This window comes from Caenorhabditis remanei, chromosome V, assembly GCF_010183535.1.
Source record: "Caenorhabditis remanei strain PX506 chromosome V, whole genome shotgun sequence".
NCBI lineage: Eukaryota > Metazoa > Nematoda > Chromadorea > Rhabditida > Rhabditidae > Caenorhabditis > Caenorhabditis remanei.
The window spans coordinates 5,380,585-5,395,271 of record NC_071332.1 but is presented as its reverse complement, the minus strand read 5'-3'; the positions used below and the strand labels follow the sequence as shown (position 1 = coordinate 5,395,271).

Here is a 14,687-nt window from a genome sequence, read left to right as displayed (position 1 = left end):
CCAAGCTCTGAGAAAGGAATTAATAATTAAAAAGTTTCTTCTAGGTTTAAAATTATAAGAATCAATCAATAATTCTGGGGGTTCTGGTGGTAAGTTTTGAGTGGTAAAGAGGACGATTTTTGCGCGGGATGCTCCCCCCAGCAGCAGCGGCGCTCAAGAAGAGAGGAAGCAAGAAGACCACGAGAAACAAATAGAGATGGAAAGGGAATGGTCGAATAGTTTTTGCGGGGGAGATGGAGAGAGATCTCACAGATATAGATTTGGGATATTGGACAGATTCTTTGAGATTTTCTTTCATCCGAGGGGAGTTTGGAAATTGAAATGATGTGAGTGCATTCCAATGTGTTGAATGATAAAGACGAAAAAGAACACGATCGGCATTTTAATGGAACTAGAACAGATTAGCACAAATATTTTGTTCACAATCTTAAATATTCAACTCAAGAAACAAAAAATCGAAAAAGAATGAAAAGATTTGTGAAAGTCATGAACAGATGTCTGACAATGGCAGATGTTTTGAAAATGGCTGAAATATGTTTTAATATTTCAGTGAAAATAGAGCGGATATAAGAAAATAAATTGTCAATCACAAACAGAAAACTGAGTTTTATATAACTTCGATTATCAAGAAACTCCGAATTAAGAAAACTTTATGACATTTTGACTCATTTTCTATAGACGACTAATATCGACTAATATGTACTTCGATATTGAGATAGTTGGCTGGATGGAATCTGAAGATGCTTAAGTATTGGGAAATATCGAAGTGGCTCCATAGTTTCAAAAAATACCGGGTTTTCAGCAGCAAGTTTATTTCACATTTTCAGATTTTCAGGTATAAGGAGTATACTGTAATTGATAGATTTCTTAATAGACACCCTCAGGATCACTTTTGAAAAGTAGCGCTTAAAAAAGGAGAGAACTTGGAGGATCTTGAAGGATCCAGTTCTAAACAATAATTGTTCAAGAATGAGTTCTTGTTAAATTCAACTGACCAAAATGTTTCTAAATCAATTATCTCAGGAAATGTTTCTTCTTATCCTTCGTTATACTCTTCATTTCCAAATCATATGTTTTACCATTGTACCCCAATGATAAATCCCTTATCTCTCCTTCTCTCTCTTATCCAAAAACTTTTTGACCCCTCGTTAACCGTTCACCGATTAAACATCCATCACGATCAGATGAGATTTCTACAGAATTTCTTATCACATCTACTTTTTATAGGTTTTTTTTCCATCAGTAAAGATAACAGTTAGAAAACCAATCTCAAAAACCAAAACTATTATCAATTCAACAGTAAAAAACCGCAAAACCAACGGAATATTTTGTGTGTTTCAAAAAGAAGAAGAAAAAGAAGAGATGTTTGTTGACTGCCATTTTGCCTGTTTGCCGATGAACTCCTTCCCCGACACAAATGCACCGCCCATTCACTTTTTTTTGTCTTTTTTATTTATTTACAAGAGAAATTTATTAAGAAGGCGGAAGGGGGATAAATGAAACAAAAGTGTGAGAGGTGGACTATAACATCTTTTTTATTTTCGCCGGAAATCCAACTGACGTTAGGTATTTCTTCTTCTCGTATTGGTAGTTCTCCTGAAAATTGGGAATATGAGAATAATATTTTATTTCGAAGAAAAGAGAAACATTTGTTAGTTTTCAAAGTGAACTGGATTTATAGATTTTTTGCTTCTACCATAGAAACGACGCCAAGTATAGAAACCATGCAGTCAAAAATAGTGATTTTGAGAGCCCGTCACATCTAAACGGATTTTCTGACCGGGTCATTTTTTGAGTATGTAATAGAACAGCTCTAGTCCTCAATGTTTGTAGTTGACAGGTTTCCGATAGCTCTGACCTTTTCTGATAGAGATTTATGGCTCCAAAGACATATACTCAATTCTCTACACACTATTACTTTCAACGTTTATATCTCGAGTATTGAAACAGCTATAAAAATGTTTTGAACTACAAAATGATCTTTCAAGCAATATGTGTGCGAAATTGAGAGACCCAGAGAAAAATAGACATTTCACAAAGGTATTTCGATGGAGCGCAGTTGTGAGAACTGTGCCGAGCTAATAGGATAGGCTTAACAATTTTTAAAGAAGATACGACTCCTGATAACAAGACGAACATTTCAAACTTGTCTTTTTTAGCTGAAACCTGAAGGATTTGTAACATGATTCTCTGATATCTTCAGAAACTTGAAACTTCTGTATCACACAGCCAACGTAGTCAATTACAGGAAGTTTGAAAGTTGATATTCCAGACTTGCAACATCTCAGTTTCAATTTCAAATGTTCAATTTTTGATTCAGAAATCAGAATGTTTTTCAAAAACTCACAGTAAGCTTTGTGGAATTATTCAAAACGGGAAAGAAGTCTTCAAAATAATCAATGTAATCCCCCAACTCCATTTGTTCTTCGATACTTCCCAGGATCTTCTTCTCTTGATCATTCCGGACAGGAGGTCGACAGGATATTATGGAAATTAGAAAACTGATGACAAGAATGTATTTAACTGGGGAACTGCTCATTTTCCTGGAAACTAGGAATAATTTTAAAAAAGGATGAAACACAATTAAATGAGCATTCAAAAACATCTTCTGAGCAATGAAACCGATTTGGAAAAGATTGAAAAAAAAACAGAGTATCAGAAAAAAGTATCCGCCGTTAAAAGTTCATATGATAGTGGTTTTGTCGGTTTCTGTCTGTGATTGTGAGAAGAAATACAAAAAAAAAGAAAAAAACACGGAGAGAAAACATACGAATTTAATGAGAAAAAGGGGGTCTATGTAGTGACGGATCGTTCGTAAAGAAATAGAAGAGAAGAAAAAAGAGAGAATAAAAAAACGAGGGATGAAGACATTGGATGATGACAACCTTGAGCGGTTACGGTTATTATGTTATGATGGTGTTGAGTGGAGGAAGACGTGGGTGGATTCTATTGAGGAGGGATTCAAGTGGTAGGTAATGGACATCGTTGAGAGAAAGAATGGACGAAGTTTGAACTGAGAAGGTGTCATATGATTGTTTTGATAAGAAGTTTGTTGTCTTTTTGCACCGGATGACAGAATTTCTGTGACCAGCTGACCCCCCGATGTGATTCTAAGTGAGTGCAATTTTGAGAAATTGTAAATAACTTGCAGATAATTTAAGTATGAAAATCTGAGTTTGATGAGTATGTTCAATTCTAGAAATGTAGGGAAATAACGGAAAGTTGTTAACCACAAGAATGATACCATAGAGTTGCTTAAAGGAGGACCGTAGTCTTTTTTGTTTCAGATTACGACGCTTAAGACAATTCTAACAAACTTTCATCATTGGAGTATATCACTCTAAACGCCGCAATTCTCGGTCTCCTGACTCAAAAGGACCAAGGTGGAAGAGTTTATCAGAGCGACCGTGTAGTTCTCTCGGACAAGATTTCTGTTCAATTCATTGTTTTCTCACTTTCTTGTGATATAAGTTGGAAAAACATGAACATGTATTGGAATTGAATAGAATTCTTTTCCGAGTGGACTGTACGGCCGTGCTGAAAAACTCTGACACCTTGGCTCGTTTTGAGTCTGGAGAACGGGAATTGTGGCTTTTAGGGTTATTTTTAGTATAAATCCTGATGCAAGTTTGTTAGAAGTATCATAATCTGGAACACAAATTATGACTTCAGTCCTCCTTCATGAATTTCTAAATTAGTTTATTTCCAACAGAAAGTAGTGGTACTCCATAGATGTTTGAATAATCCGTATTTTGAATTTCTAGCAAAACTTCGATTTGATTTATTTTTGGCCACTAATCTTGCAGAAAAACCTAAGGGTTCATATTTTTCTGAAATGTTCTGTTTCTATTTACAAAACGATATTTGGTGTTTGAGACTGCTGGTTTTAAAGTATAAATAACGTTGATTTTGAACCACTAATCGTGTTCCATGATTCTTGAAGAAGATTCTATCGTCTTTATGTACATTCTAAACAAAGATTGGCAAGGAATGAGCAAAAATATACACAGAAAAATATGAGGGAAATGAAGAGAATTGGAGGAAAGTAGTTTCGAAACAATCTCCATGTGATCCAAATGACCATTCACAATGATAAGAAGAGGGAAAGAGATAGAGAATGAACACAGGTGAAAGTGACGAAAATCGATGAGAGATTAGAAGAGATAGATGAGATTTAGGGGAGGTTGATGTAGTTGACGATGATGACGTGGTAGTCGAGAAGAGTGCGGATGGCGTCCATGAATTCGTCGATGTTCTCGACGGAGAAGCCGACGCGAAGTTTCGCGCCGACTTCGACGACCACGTTGGATTTGGCTGGGGGACGAGGGGAGAGACTGCCGAGGGAACTGAAAATGGGAGGGATGAGTTGCCGGTTATTGGTTGGGTTATTGGATTCAAGTCTTGAGGTTTTTTGTAGTTTACAGGATGTTGGTATCATTCTATATACAGTACCGCTCAAAAGTATATTAAGTTTTGGTTGTTTTCAGTTGAAAAGATCCACTTGAGTGTGCCATGGTAATACTGATGTAATTATACAGATCAAGAGTAGAGCTTCATTTTTGTAATTGACAACTTTTTTGTACGATCCCTTTCTAGCAAGTTGCGTATCGACAAAATAATTTCTCCCTCAAATCGATCAATTTCAGTGCAAAATAGTGCAATTTTTGAGCTGTCATCTAAAAATGACCGTAACTCTCTAGGGAGTGTCCGTACAAAAAGTTGTCAACTACAAAAATGAAGCTCTATTTTTGATCTCTGCGATCCATTAAAAATCTACTTGATGGGACAATCAAAATTACCATGACACACTCTCAAAGTTGGACAATTTCTACTGAAAACGACCAAAGTTTGACCGCTCCTCCTTTTGACCGGTACTGTATGTAGGAGCGCAAATCTCAACTACAAAACTAACTAGTAAGATCTGGATCCGTTTCTGAATCTGTGACAACTCTTCAACTTTTTTTTTTAGCATAGCGCATGTTCCAAAACCAAGAACATATCAGAAATCATTTTGGTCTAATCCCCGAAACATTATTCATCTTTATATTATATCATAAATCCTCTCTAAAACCACCCACCGTTTAACGTCAAGGGCCCAATAGATGCTCGCCGATGAGGCTTTTCCCCAGATCTTTGTTGTGGAGCTTTTACATGTCTCTTGTTCCTGAAAACTTCACAATTTTTAATTATTAAACTTTCCTTTAGTCACTCACCTCAAACCAGAGTGTGGTGATGGCCTCCAGGGAGATTGACTTGGTTTTTTTGGTAGGGAAATGGTAGTTTTTGACGAAAAGTGTGAATTGACCGAGACGGACGTATTCGTCTTCGTAGAGAATCGACATGGTTTGGGAGGTGGATTGAGGGAGAAACTGAAAACAGAAATGTAGGTAACTGGGAAAGATGGGCGGAGCAACAATGAAGATAATATCGTTGGGGAATATAACAAGGAAAAACAATACTGAAAAATAAGGCGTTGTTATTCGGTCTAGCTGTATAATCCTTTGAGAGATCTGAGAAAAATCTGAGAAAAATAAAAATAAATGAAAAAAGGACATGTGAGGTCTCTCTTCTCAGAAAGAAATAAATGGGAAACTGAATTGATATTAAAGTTGAGGGTGGAGAGATGAGAGAGAATTAGAGTGGAGCAAATGCGTCAATGATAACGAAGTGGTCATTAGGAGAGAAAAGAAAGAAGTGATGTGATATCTTTTATGGATCATGACTATGGGATTAGATGGAGATGGAAACTTTTTGAGTTTGAGGAACTAACAAAATGGCTATAGTAGTTGGAAAGAGAAAAGATGAAATTTATTTGGTTTGATTAGGTCTTCGTTTCTGGTTTGAGGCTAGAAAAGCAAACTTTTAGTGAAAGATATTAGCTCGGCACAGTTCTTACAACTGCGCTCAATCGAAATTTCCTTGAAAAATGTCTCATTTTCTCTGAGTCTCTCAATTTCGCACACAATTTTCTTGGGTTTCGGTAGAGCGCAGTTGTAAGAATCGTGCCGTGCTAATATGGAGGATTGAGACTAAAAGTCTAGCTTTCACAGTTTCCAAGATAGAGATGGAGAGTGCAGAGAAGCGAGAGTGTCTACTTCTCTGCCCCGTCTCTCTCTACACCGGCGCTCTCTAACGTAACTTTAAAGCTTCGTATCTCAAAATATGGAAGAGATATCAAAACGTTGTCAACTACAAAAATGAAGCTTTAGAGTGGATAAATTGATCTATAAAATTTTGAACAATTTGGTTTAATTCACCCGGAGTTATACAAGTTCAAAGGTAATCGATTTTTAACGGATTTGCTTCTTTAAACTCTCATATCTCGAAAACTATCAAAATGTTTTCAACTACAAATTTCAAGATCTAGATTTGAAAAACAGAAAAATTCATATAGGATTGTTGTATCCTAGAATTCAGTTCAGCCCACTTTTTCAAAAAAAAGCTTGATCACCAAAACAGAAAATGCGATTATCATGAATTAGAGACCGATTCAGATGCCTTCAAGGTTCTGCTAAAAATTGATATTAGAGGAAGTGGTAAAGCATTTTTTCCCGCTGATCAACACAATTAAATGTGTACTTGTGCTGGAAAAATCTTGTTTATGTTGGAAAATCTTGTTTTTTTTTCTGAGAAAAAGATTCTTCTAGTAGATTCGGATATTTTCGAGGACTATGGGGGTAATGGAAGCCATGAAGTTTAGTACATAGAAGAGAGACTGTCGGTAAAGTCTGGTTGTTCTTTTTTGAGAAAATATGGGCGGCACATGCCTTACAACCGCGCTCTACCGAAACCGAAGAAAATTGAATGCGAAATTGAGAGATTTAGAGAAAAAGAGACATTTCTTAAGGGCATTTCGATGGTTGTAAGAACTGTGCCGAGCTAATAATTAGCCAAATATGAAAATTGAAAAAATGTTTCAAAAATAGATGATGAGTCAAGGTGTATAGCAATTCCAGGAGGAATCTACACTTATAAAGATACTCTAATCCCATCATGTCACCTACACGTGAACTATATAAGGAAATAGAAGTATCTGGAAATATCGGAAACATAGATTTTATAAGTTCAGGCACGAATGTTAAAACGACATGATTTTCATCATTTTCAAATGCTGGAATTTCTCTGAAATTCTCTTAAATTCAACTCTTGATTCGAATGGATCCTCGCGCGTCAAGAGGAGGGATGCATTTCCTTTGAGACCGGAAATTTCTAGATCTGATTAGTAAAAAGACGAAGGAATTTCTTCGAAATGCTATCATCACTTTGCTACGGTAGATAGCATTTGCGAATGGGCTGAAATTCAAGACTGCAGAAAAAATAGAAATGAGTCAGGAAGGGGTATTGTCAATTGAACAAAATGAGGCATTTGTTGAAAAGATTTGAGTTTTTTAAGTGGAAAAAGAGATGTAAACATAGACGTGAGCAAATCCTATTTGGAGAAAAGATGGGCGAAGAAGATTGAGGGTGGATATAGGCTGATGAAGACTGAAATAGACATCTTCGAGAAGGATTAGGGGGAGATAACTTTTTGGTTTGTATCTATGAGGGAGCTTGGAAATGTTTAAGGTGACGTAGAATTGAGGAAGTACGGAAATAGGCGAGTTGAGAGGTTTTAATGAACGTTTATAGATACTCAGGGGAGGTTTTCATGAACTTCCTGGTTTTGTTTTTGAGATTAGAGGATTTAGGTCAGAGCTGGAATGAAGATTACAGACAATTAGAAAGTGCAAGGAGTGGGCGTGGGATCTGGAACTGGTATTCAAGAAAAGACATGAGATACAGTACCGATAGGATATGAACTTTTGGTTTTTCGACCATTTATTCTTTCAGATTGGTCGGATTGGCCTGAAACTTTGGGAAAACATTTTTTGTGTAGAGTTTTCGTTACTTTTAATATAAATTCTTGGTGAAAAATCAGGTTCCACAAGTTTTTCGTAAAATTTTCGAAAATTGTGAAAATTAGAGAATTCGCATACTTTTATTTCCATGACCAAACTTTGACAGCCCGGTAGACATGGATAATAAGTCAAGAGTAATGGTCCAGCCGTCAAAAAATGAGAATCAAGACATTTTCTATTGAAATTTAGTCATTAACACTAATTACGCACTCTATTTTTGATACACCGGTCATGGAAATAAAAATATGCGATTTCTCGAATTTACACGATTTTCGAAAAATTTTGCAAAAAAGTTGTGAAACATGATATTTCATCAAGAATGCATCAGAGTTGCATGGAATTCCGAATTCCGGCTTCCGAGTTCCGGATAAGGAATTTTACTTTCGACTTCCGTCATTCCATAACTGTGAAATTTAGGGAGAATGCATTTTGCAGAAATGCATGGAAAAATGGTCTGAAAGGACAGAAAACTGACTTTATTTCAGCCAAAAGCTAATTTTCCATTGATTCTCGCGAATTTTTTGATTTTTCTCTTGGAGTTTTTGAAAATTTGGGGGAAAACTAATTCCGACTTCCGAATTCCGACTTCCGTTTTAGAAAAAATCACTTCCATGCAACTCTGGAATGTATAATAAATATAACGAAAACTCTACAATAAATGTTTTCCCAAAGTTTCAGGCCAATTCGACCAATTTGAAAGAAGATATGGTCGAGTAAACGAAAAGTTCATATTGAGCGATATCTTTATTTTCAGAATTCTCTGTTCCTATCTGAACTGAAATTCTCGAAAATTTTCAATCTCAAAATCAGATATTGAAGGTCTTTAAAACTAGGAACGCTAATCTTTTTCTCGTTTTCCAAGATCAAAAAATTCCGATGAATAAGCTTTCTTTTTGAAATCACAAATCTTTCAAAAATGAATATGAAAATGAAAATGAAGTGTACCTAGAAGACTCAAAACAAATGAGCCATTCTCTCTCATTTTATATATCTCAATACACCTTCGTCATTCGGTAATTCTCTATTCATCCGCCTCATCTGAATAGACGGATGTACAACTTATGACATCAATCGCTTCTTTTCGAAATAATCCATCTCTGACCCCCTCGAGAAACGTCTACGCCAATCGGGATAATCAGAATCAGTCGGTCTTTTGGGAGGATTCGTACGATTATTTTCTTAGGAAAGGGTGTCAGAAGCGGGTTAGACGATATCAAAATAGAAGTGTTCTGAGGAAATTGGTTGCGTACTTTTTGTTGATCTGTTATAGGTTTATGTGTTGTGATGTAAGAGAGATGAAGTCTTCTGAAAGATGAGATTGGCGAAAATAGAATTTTGTTGTATCAGACTATTCCAAGCTTGAGTTAACTTCGATCTCTTCCTGTTTGACTACCCAAAATGCTGTAATGTGCATGGAAAAATGTTGAATGTAAAATTTCATGAATTCCGGGAAAAAATGACAAGAGAGATCACAAATTTTATAGAATAGCGAATTGATCGTAGAACAGATTTCGAAGTTTGTAGTAGTCCTTCGATAGCGCTCCCTCCATAGAGAATCCCATCTCACCACGACGAATCGAACACTTTCCTGAAAGAGTACGGTATTTTTGTCTGGCATCGGACCAAGTTGTGACTTACCTCCATTGATAAGAAGAGTTCCGCTGAGAAATTCTGCCTTGTACCCTTTCTCGACCAACAAGTTTTTGAAATCGGAGAGTTTCGGGTCGTTTACGAAGATTGCCTACAATTTTTTTCCAGTTTTTCATGATTTTTTGGTCTAACCGAGACGACCGGAAACGTTTTTTTAAGTGAACATTTTGAATCAAGACGAACCTGATGAATAGGAATCAGCTTTTTGGGCAGTGGTTCGAGGATGAGATTTCCACGTGGTTTGGCAGCCGCTTCGTTTGCTTTTCTCGCGTTTTCTGCATTTTCAAGACTTTCGTCAGCTTCGGTGTTAGCGCCTTCTGGTGCGGACTTGTTTTGATCCTGAAAACAAGAAATCGGATTTATTTTTTGTCGAAAACTAGAAAAGTAGACAGAAGGTCTCACTGATGCTTATATTTTCTTGATATTTCTGTTTTCTTTTCTTCCTTTCACGATACTTGCGATCGTATTCAATAAATAAATAAATAAATAAGGTCAGTTAAAATCTGGAAAATCAGACATTTTCGGATAGGTTTCGTCAATTAAAAAAAAGAAACATTTCCAGATAAAAATGGTCGAAATTTCTAGGAAACACGAAAATTTTCTGAAAATCGACATTCCACTTTTCAGAACCCACCTGATTCCCAACCCTTACCGTCTCCATAAGCTCCTCCTCATTCTCGACAATCTCGAATCCATGTTCCTCATCCGAAATGTCTTCTTCCTCAACCACTTCCACTCCATCCTCAATCATCAATTGCGACGTTCCCGCCACAAGTATATTGTCAATCGCTTCTTTCTCCATTACTCTTGCATCCATCCACGCCAAACTATTGCCCTCTGACACTTCCTTGAAATGAATTTCAGCCAAAAGAGCGTCACTAAGTGCAACTTGATAGATAAACGATTCAACGGAGGCATCAATGAGATCACCTGCCACCGGTGTCTTCATCATATCCGCCGCGAATCCGTTATCACAAAAATAGGCATAAAGATCGCGAGTATCGTCTCGAGACCCGTGAACAATGATAATCTGTCGTGGATGTAACCCGGCTAACATCTTTTTCGTCGACTCTCCGTCTGATATTCCCTCGTATTCAATGAATTCCACACGACACGAGATTTCTATCCGATTCTTAAATTCCACACATTTCGTCGGCATCTCCTCAACGTGATCATTTGGATTGTACACTTCCTCCTCCTCTTCTCGCTTCTTCACCACCACTGGCTCGTCTTTATTCCCTCCTTTTCTCAGATCGATCTTCGAGATTACTGTATAATCCTCTGGTTTAATCACTTCTCCGTAATCATCCCATTTCACTTTCTCCTCGATATATGGATACATTGGGAACGATTTTTTCGTCGATTTGAAGAATGAGGCTCTGGAAATAAAATAGATGAGAATGAGTGATAAATAAGGGGGAGAGAACTGTGATATTAGATGGAAATAGCTGAAAATGGGTTGTAAGTCACAATTTTTACAGGGAGAAAACGTGAATAACTGAAATTCTCAGTTCTAAAATAACCAGAACTGTAATTTCCATACAATTTCTGCTGACAAAGTTGCTAATTTTGATATGTTCTATGAAAAATTAAGAAAAAATGCTTTGTTAAAGCAAAATCCATTGAAATCTGATCAAAAAGTGGCGAAAAACATATTAAACTTGGAATTCCGGAATTAAAACTTGGAATAAAGTCTAATTTTAATCAAAACTCTAGATTCCACTACGAAACCCCACAAAATGACTCTGAAACTGAAGATTTTGCTATAAAACATGATGGTAATACGAATGTTCTCTGATTTTTAAGAACTATCATTCTGTTTCATCAAAAATAAAAAATATCAACTAAAAAGGTATGAAAAATGCCTACATTCTGATAAGATGTCTGTTTTTTAACTGTGAAATGGGAATAATCTTTGGAATTTCATTAGGTGCCTTTCTGTTAATGGGTATTTATTACTACTACAGAAAGCCCTTGTCTTTGCTATAAATATCAGTTGTAAAATACGAAAATCTCAGTGTAAAACTGTGAAAAATGTCATTTTATGCTCGAAATGCATCGGGCTCCGGTTCTCGAGTATCCTGCGTTCCCAACACTGCAATCATTCGAACTTATTAAGATTTTCCCATCATTTTCAGTTATTTCCACCCGGCTCTTCTCATTGAAGAGCTTTTCAAACTCCTCACTTCTGCTGATTATCCCATTTCGACATAATATCAAAACAGTGCGTATTATCACTCTCAATCCCATCAAACGATCGATAATCCTTCTCGGAGTGTCTCGTCACATTGATCGGCGCCGCCATATCATCATCGTCACTGTCATCTGATTCATTCGCCTGTGCCTGTCGTCTTGCCCTCTCCATTCGAATCCTCGTCTCCTCTGCATCTCTTTCAGCCTTCCTCCGTTTATACTCGAGAAGCTCTTCCCCTTCTAATGGAACCCTCTTTTTCACCGATAAACTAATCAATCTATCCTCATTTCTCAACACTCCATCGTTCGCTCGCTCAGCCAGATTCACGAGTTTTGCTGCCAGCGTGAAAGAAGACGGTCTCGCAGTCAAAATGACTCCATTCCTAGAATCAGAGCACCAATCGAGAAAGAGCTCTCGAGAGAATCCGGATTCCATATCCTGACTGCTGCATAACACGACTTTTGGAGATCTAACTCTCATCAGTTCTTGATGAGAATGGCATAGAGTAATGTGTTTCAGAGTGAATGGATTGTAGCGGGCAGAGTTGGAATCGTATTTGAACAGTTTCTCATTCATCCATTCTAATTGAGATTTTGCGAATTGGACGACAGAGGAGGCTACGTGAGACATCATGACGAGATTGTATGTGGAGAGTCCAGCGTCGGCACTGAAAAAATACATTTTTATATGTGAAAATTCGAGTTTTCCATGAAAACCGATGTCTCTAGGAAGCTGAGGATTCTGAATCTGTTTAAAATGTGGATTAGAATAGAATATATCCCACGAATTCAGAATCCCCTATCCAGAAATATCGATCATAGTATTCAGAATCACCCACTTTCCCCACAGCTGATCCAACAAATATGCCAATTCCAGCACTCTTCCAGCCGTATCGATCACAATCATACAATCTCCTTTCTGTCTAACTGTTCTCAAAATCTTTGTCACCAGTTGTTGATCTCGATCCATTCGTTTCATTTGGGGAAGAGATATGTGATGGGCGCCGGTGATGAGGAGATGTGGGCGGTTGAAATCTAGAAAATTGGGAAAATTGGAAATTTGCGGATTAATTTAGAGGAAAAATCTCAAATTTGGCCAATGAATTTTGTATTAAAAATCTCCGTTTTTCTCTAAGAATAAGCTTTTACACTGAAAAATCAAAAATCTCTTCAGAGATCATGTAGTAGTAGAAAACCGAGCTGTGAATAAAAAGTTCGACATTTTCATATAGAAAAGGCATTTCTAAAGGCGAAAATCGTAATTTTTCAACGAACTTTTGAGAAAACACGTTGTTTGCAATAAAAAACAAAATGTTCTGTTTTAAACTGCTCAGAAAGTAAAATTTTGAGTCCAAAACTTTGATATGAATTTTGATAAAAATCGCATAATCTCATACTGAAAATAGATTTTTTCTTCAAGAAACTATTTTCCGAGGGCTGTTCGAGATTTCCGACCTGAAAAATTCAAATTTCCCAACAACATTCAAAACCGTACTATCAAAAGAGCATCCATTCAAATGTCTATCTTTCTTATGATTGAAATCGACACAATAGATAATATCCTCTCCAGTAACTCGACAAATTCTCCAGATAGATCCACCAATCATGTGTCCAGCGGGCATCGCCGTGAAGTGAACTCCAGAATCTCCTTTGAGAACAACTGTTTGATTATATTTCACTTGTTCCACCTTCTCGAATGCCATATCCACGTCATCAAGTGTATAATGTTCAAATTCTTCCACATCTAAATGACTGTATACCATATCGTAGATGAACATTTGACCCATTTTGTACACAGGGACCTAAAAACGTCATATTTTTTTGATTTTCCAAAGTCTGAAACTCACTGTTGCATAAACTGGAGCTGTCAAACCACATTTTGCAACTAAATACGGCAAGCCACCTAGATGTAGAGGGTCGGGATGGGAGATTAGCACTGCACTGATCTAAAATTCAGTTTTTGGAATTAAATGAAAACTTTTTTGCTCAAAAAACCTTACTTTCGGAATAAAAGGCTTCAAATCTTCGAAATACTTCAACTCAAACCGCTCATCCCATCCACAATCCAACAGAATGTAGTCGTTATCCACCTGCAGCAGATAGCACAGAGGACCCTCGTCTTTCGCCCCCGAAAACACTCGTAATTTGATGATGGATGTCATTTCTGAAGTGTTATCTAGGTTAACACCGTTGTTCTGTAAAATTTAATGTAAAAAATTTAAAGTAAAAGCTTTTTGAAATAGTGTAAAATAGAGATAAAAATAATTTTCTATTCGAATTTTTTCAATTTTCCACTGTGTCTGCAAACACCGCGTGGTTCATGTGCGGGATTTGACGACAATTTCGGACAGCGACATTTTGCTGAAAATGTAAAAGTTTTCTGGATTCTGTGGATACAAGCTGAAAATGCGTGAAAAATATTCCAAAAAATAGAGAAAATGTTTCTGAATCGATTGATTGCATTTGTATAGTTATTCCGACGAATAATTGAGGCATTGAAAGTTGTTTATGTCTTTTGACTGCAAAAACGAGAAGAGTTGTTCAGTTTTCAGTATTTCTATTTATGTGAATTTTCGAAACAGTTTGAAGAGTTAGCTGTGTTGTGGCTGACAATTTGCTCGATGTAGGCAACTAGAAGATTTTTTTAAATAAGGTTTTTAACAAACACACCGCTTCGAAACCAAATCTCTCGACGGTCTCGACGAGATCTATGACTATAGTCTATTCTGGAACAGATCACTGGGCTTGAGGATGCTGACTCAAAATTAAAAGGAGGATTGAAGCCGTATTTTTAAACTTCAGATTACTTATGATACTTCAGAAAATTCGAAGAAACTTTCATCATTGGAGATTTCACTCTAAACGCTACAATTCCCGTTCTCTTGACTCAAAAGAAGCCTAGGTCGAAGAGTAATTCAGTAAGGTCGTGTAATCCTCTCGGACAAG

The 14,687-nt window shown here is 36.7% G+C and overlaps 3 protein-coding genes across 3 annotated transcripts; 1 reads left to right on the top strand and 2 right to left on the bottom strand.

Annotated features, from left to right (window-relative positions):
- Positions 1-2,874: 2,874 nt before the first annotated feature.
- On the top strand, positions 2,875-4,405 carry GCK72_017440 (uncharacterized protein; the record flags this gene model as incomplete). The annotated part of the gene is made up of 2 exons (XM_053732089.1): positions 2,875-2,968; positions 4,179-4,405. 2 exons carry the CDS (start codon positions 2,875-2,877, stop codon positions 4,403-4,405), a joined length of 321 nt encoding a protein of 106 aa, XP_053581002.1.
- On the bottom strand, positions 4,175-5,342 carry GCK72_017439 (uncharacterized protein; the record flags this gene model as incomplete). The annotated part of the gene is made up of 3 exons (XM_003102341.2): positions 4,175-4,346; positions 5,079-5,164; positions 5,214-5,342. The coding sequence occupies 3 exons, from the start codon at positions 5,340-5,342 to the stop codon at positions 4,175-4,177; spliced, it is 387 nt and encodes a 128-aa protein (XP_003102389.2).
- A 4,034-nt stretch (positions 5,343-9,376) lies between these two features.
- Positions 9,377-13,903, bottom strand: GCK72_017438 (uncharacterized protein; the record flags this gene model as incomplete). Its single annotated transcript, XM_053732088.1, has 9 exons — positions 9,377-9,486; positions 9,537-9,639; positions 9,732-9,887; positions 10,201-10,927; positions 11,735-12,409; positions 12,581-12,776; positions 13,237-13,543; positions 13,589-13,687; positions 13,742-13,903. 9 exons carry the CDS (start codon positions 13,901-13,903, stop codon positions 9,377-9,379), a joined length of 2,535 nt encoding a protein of 844 aa, XP_053581001.1.
- Positions 13,904-14,687: the final 784 nt, after the last annotated feature.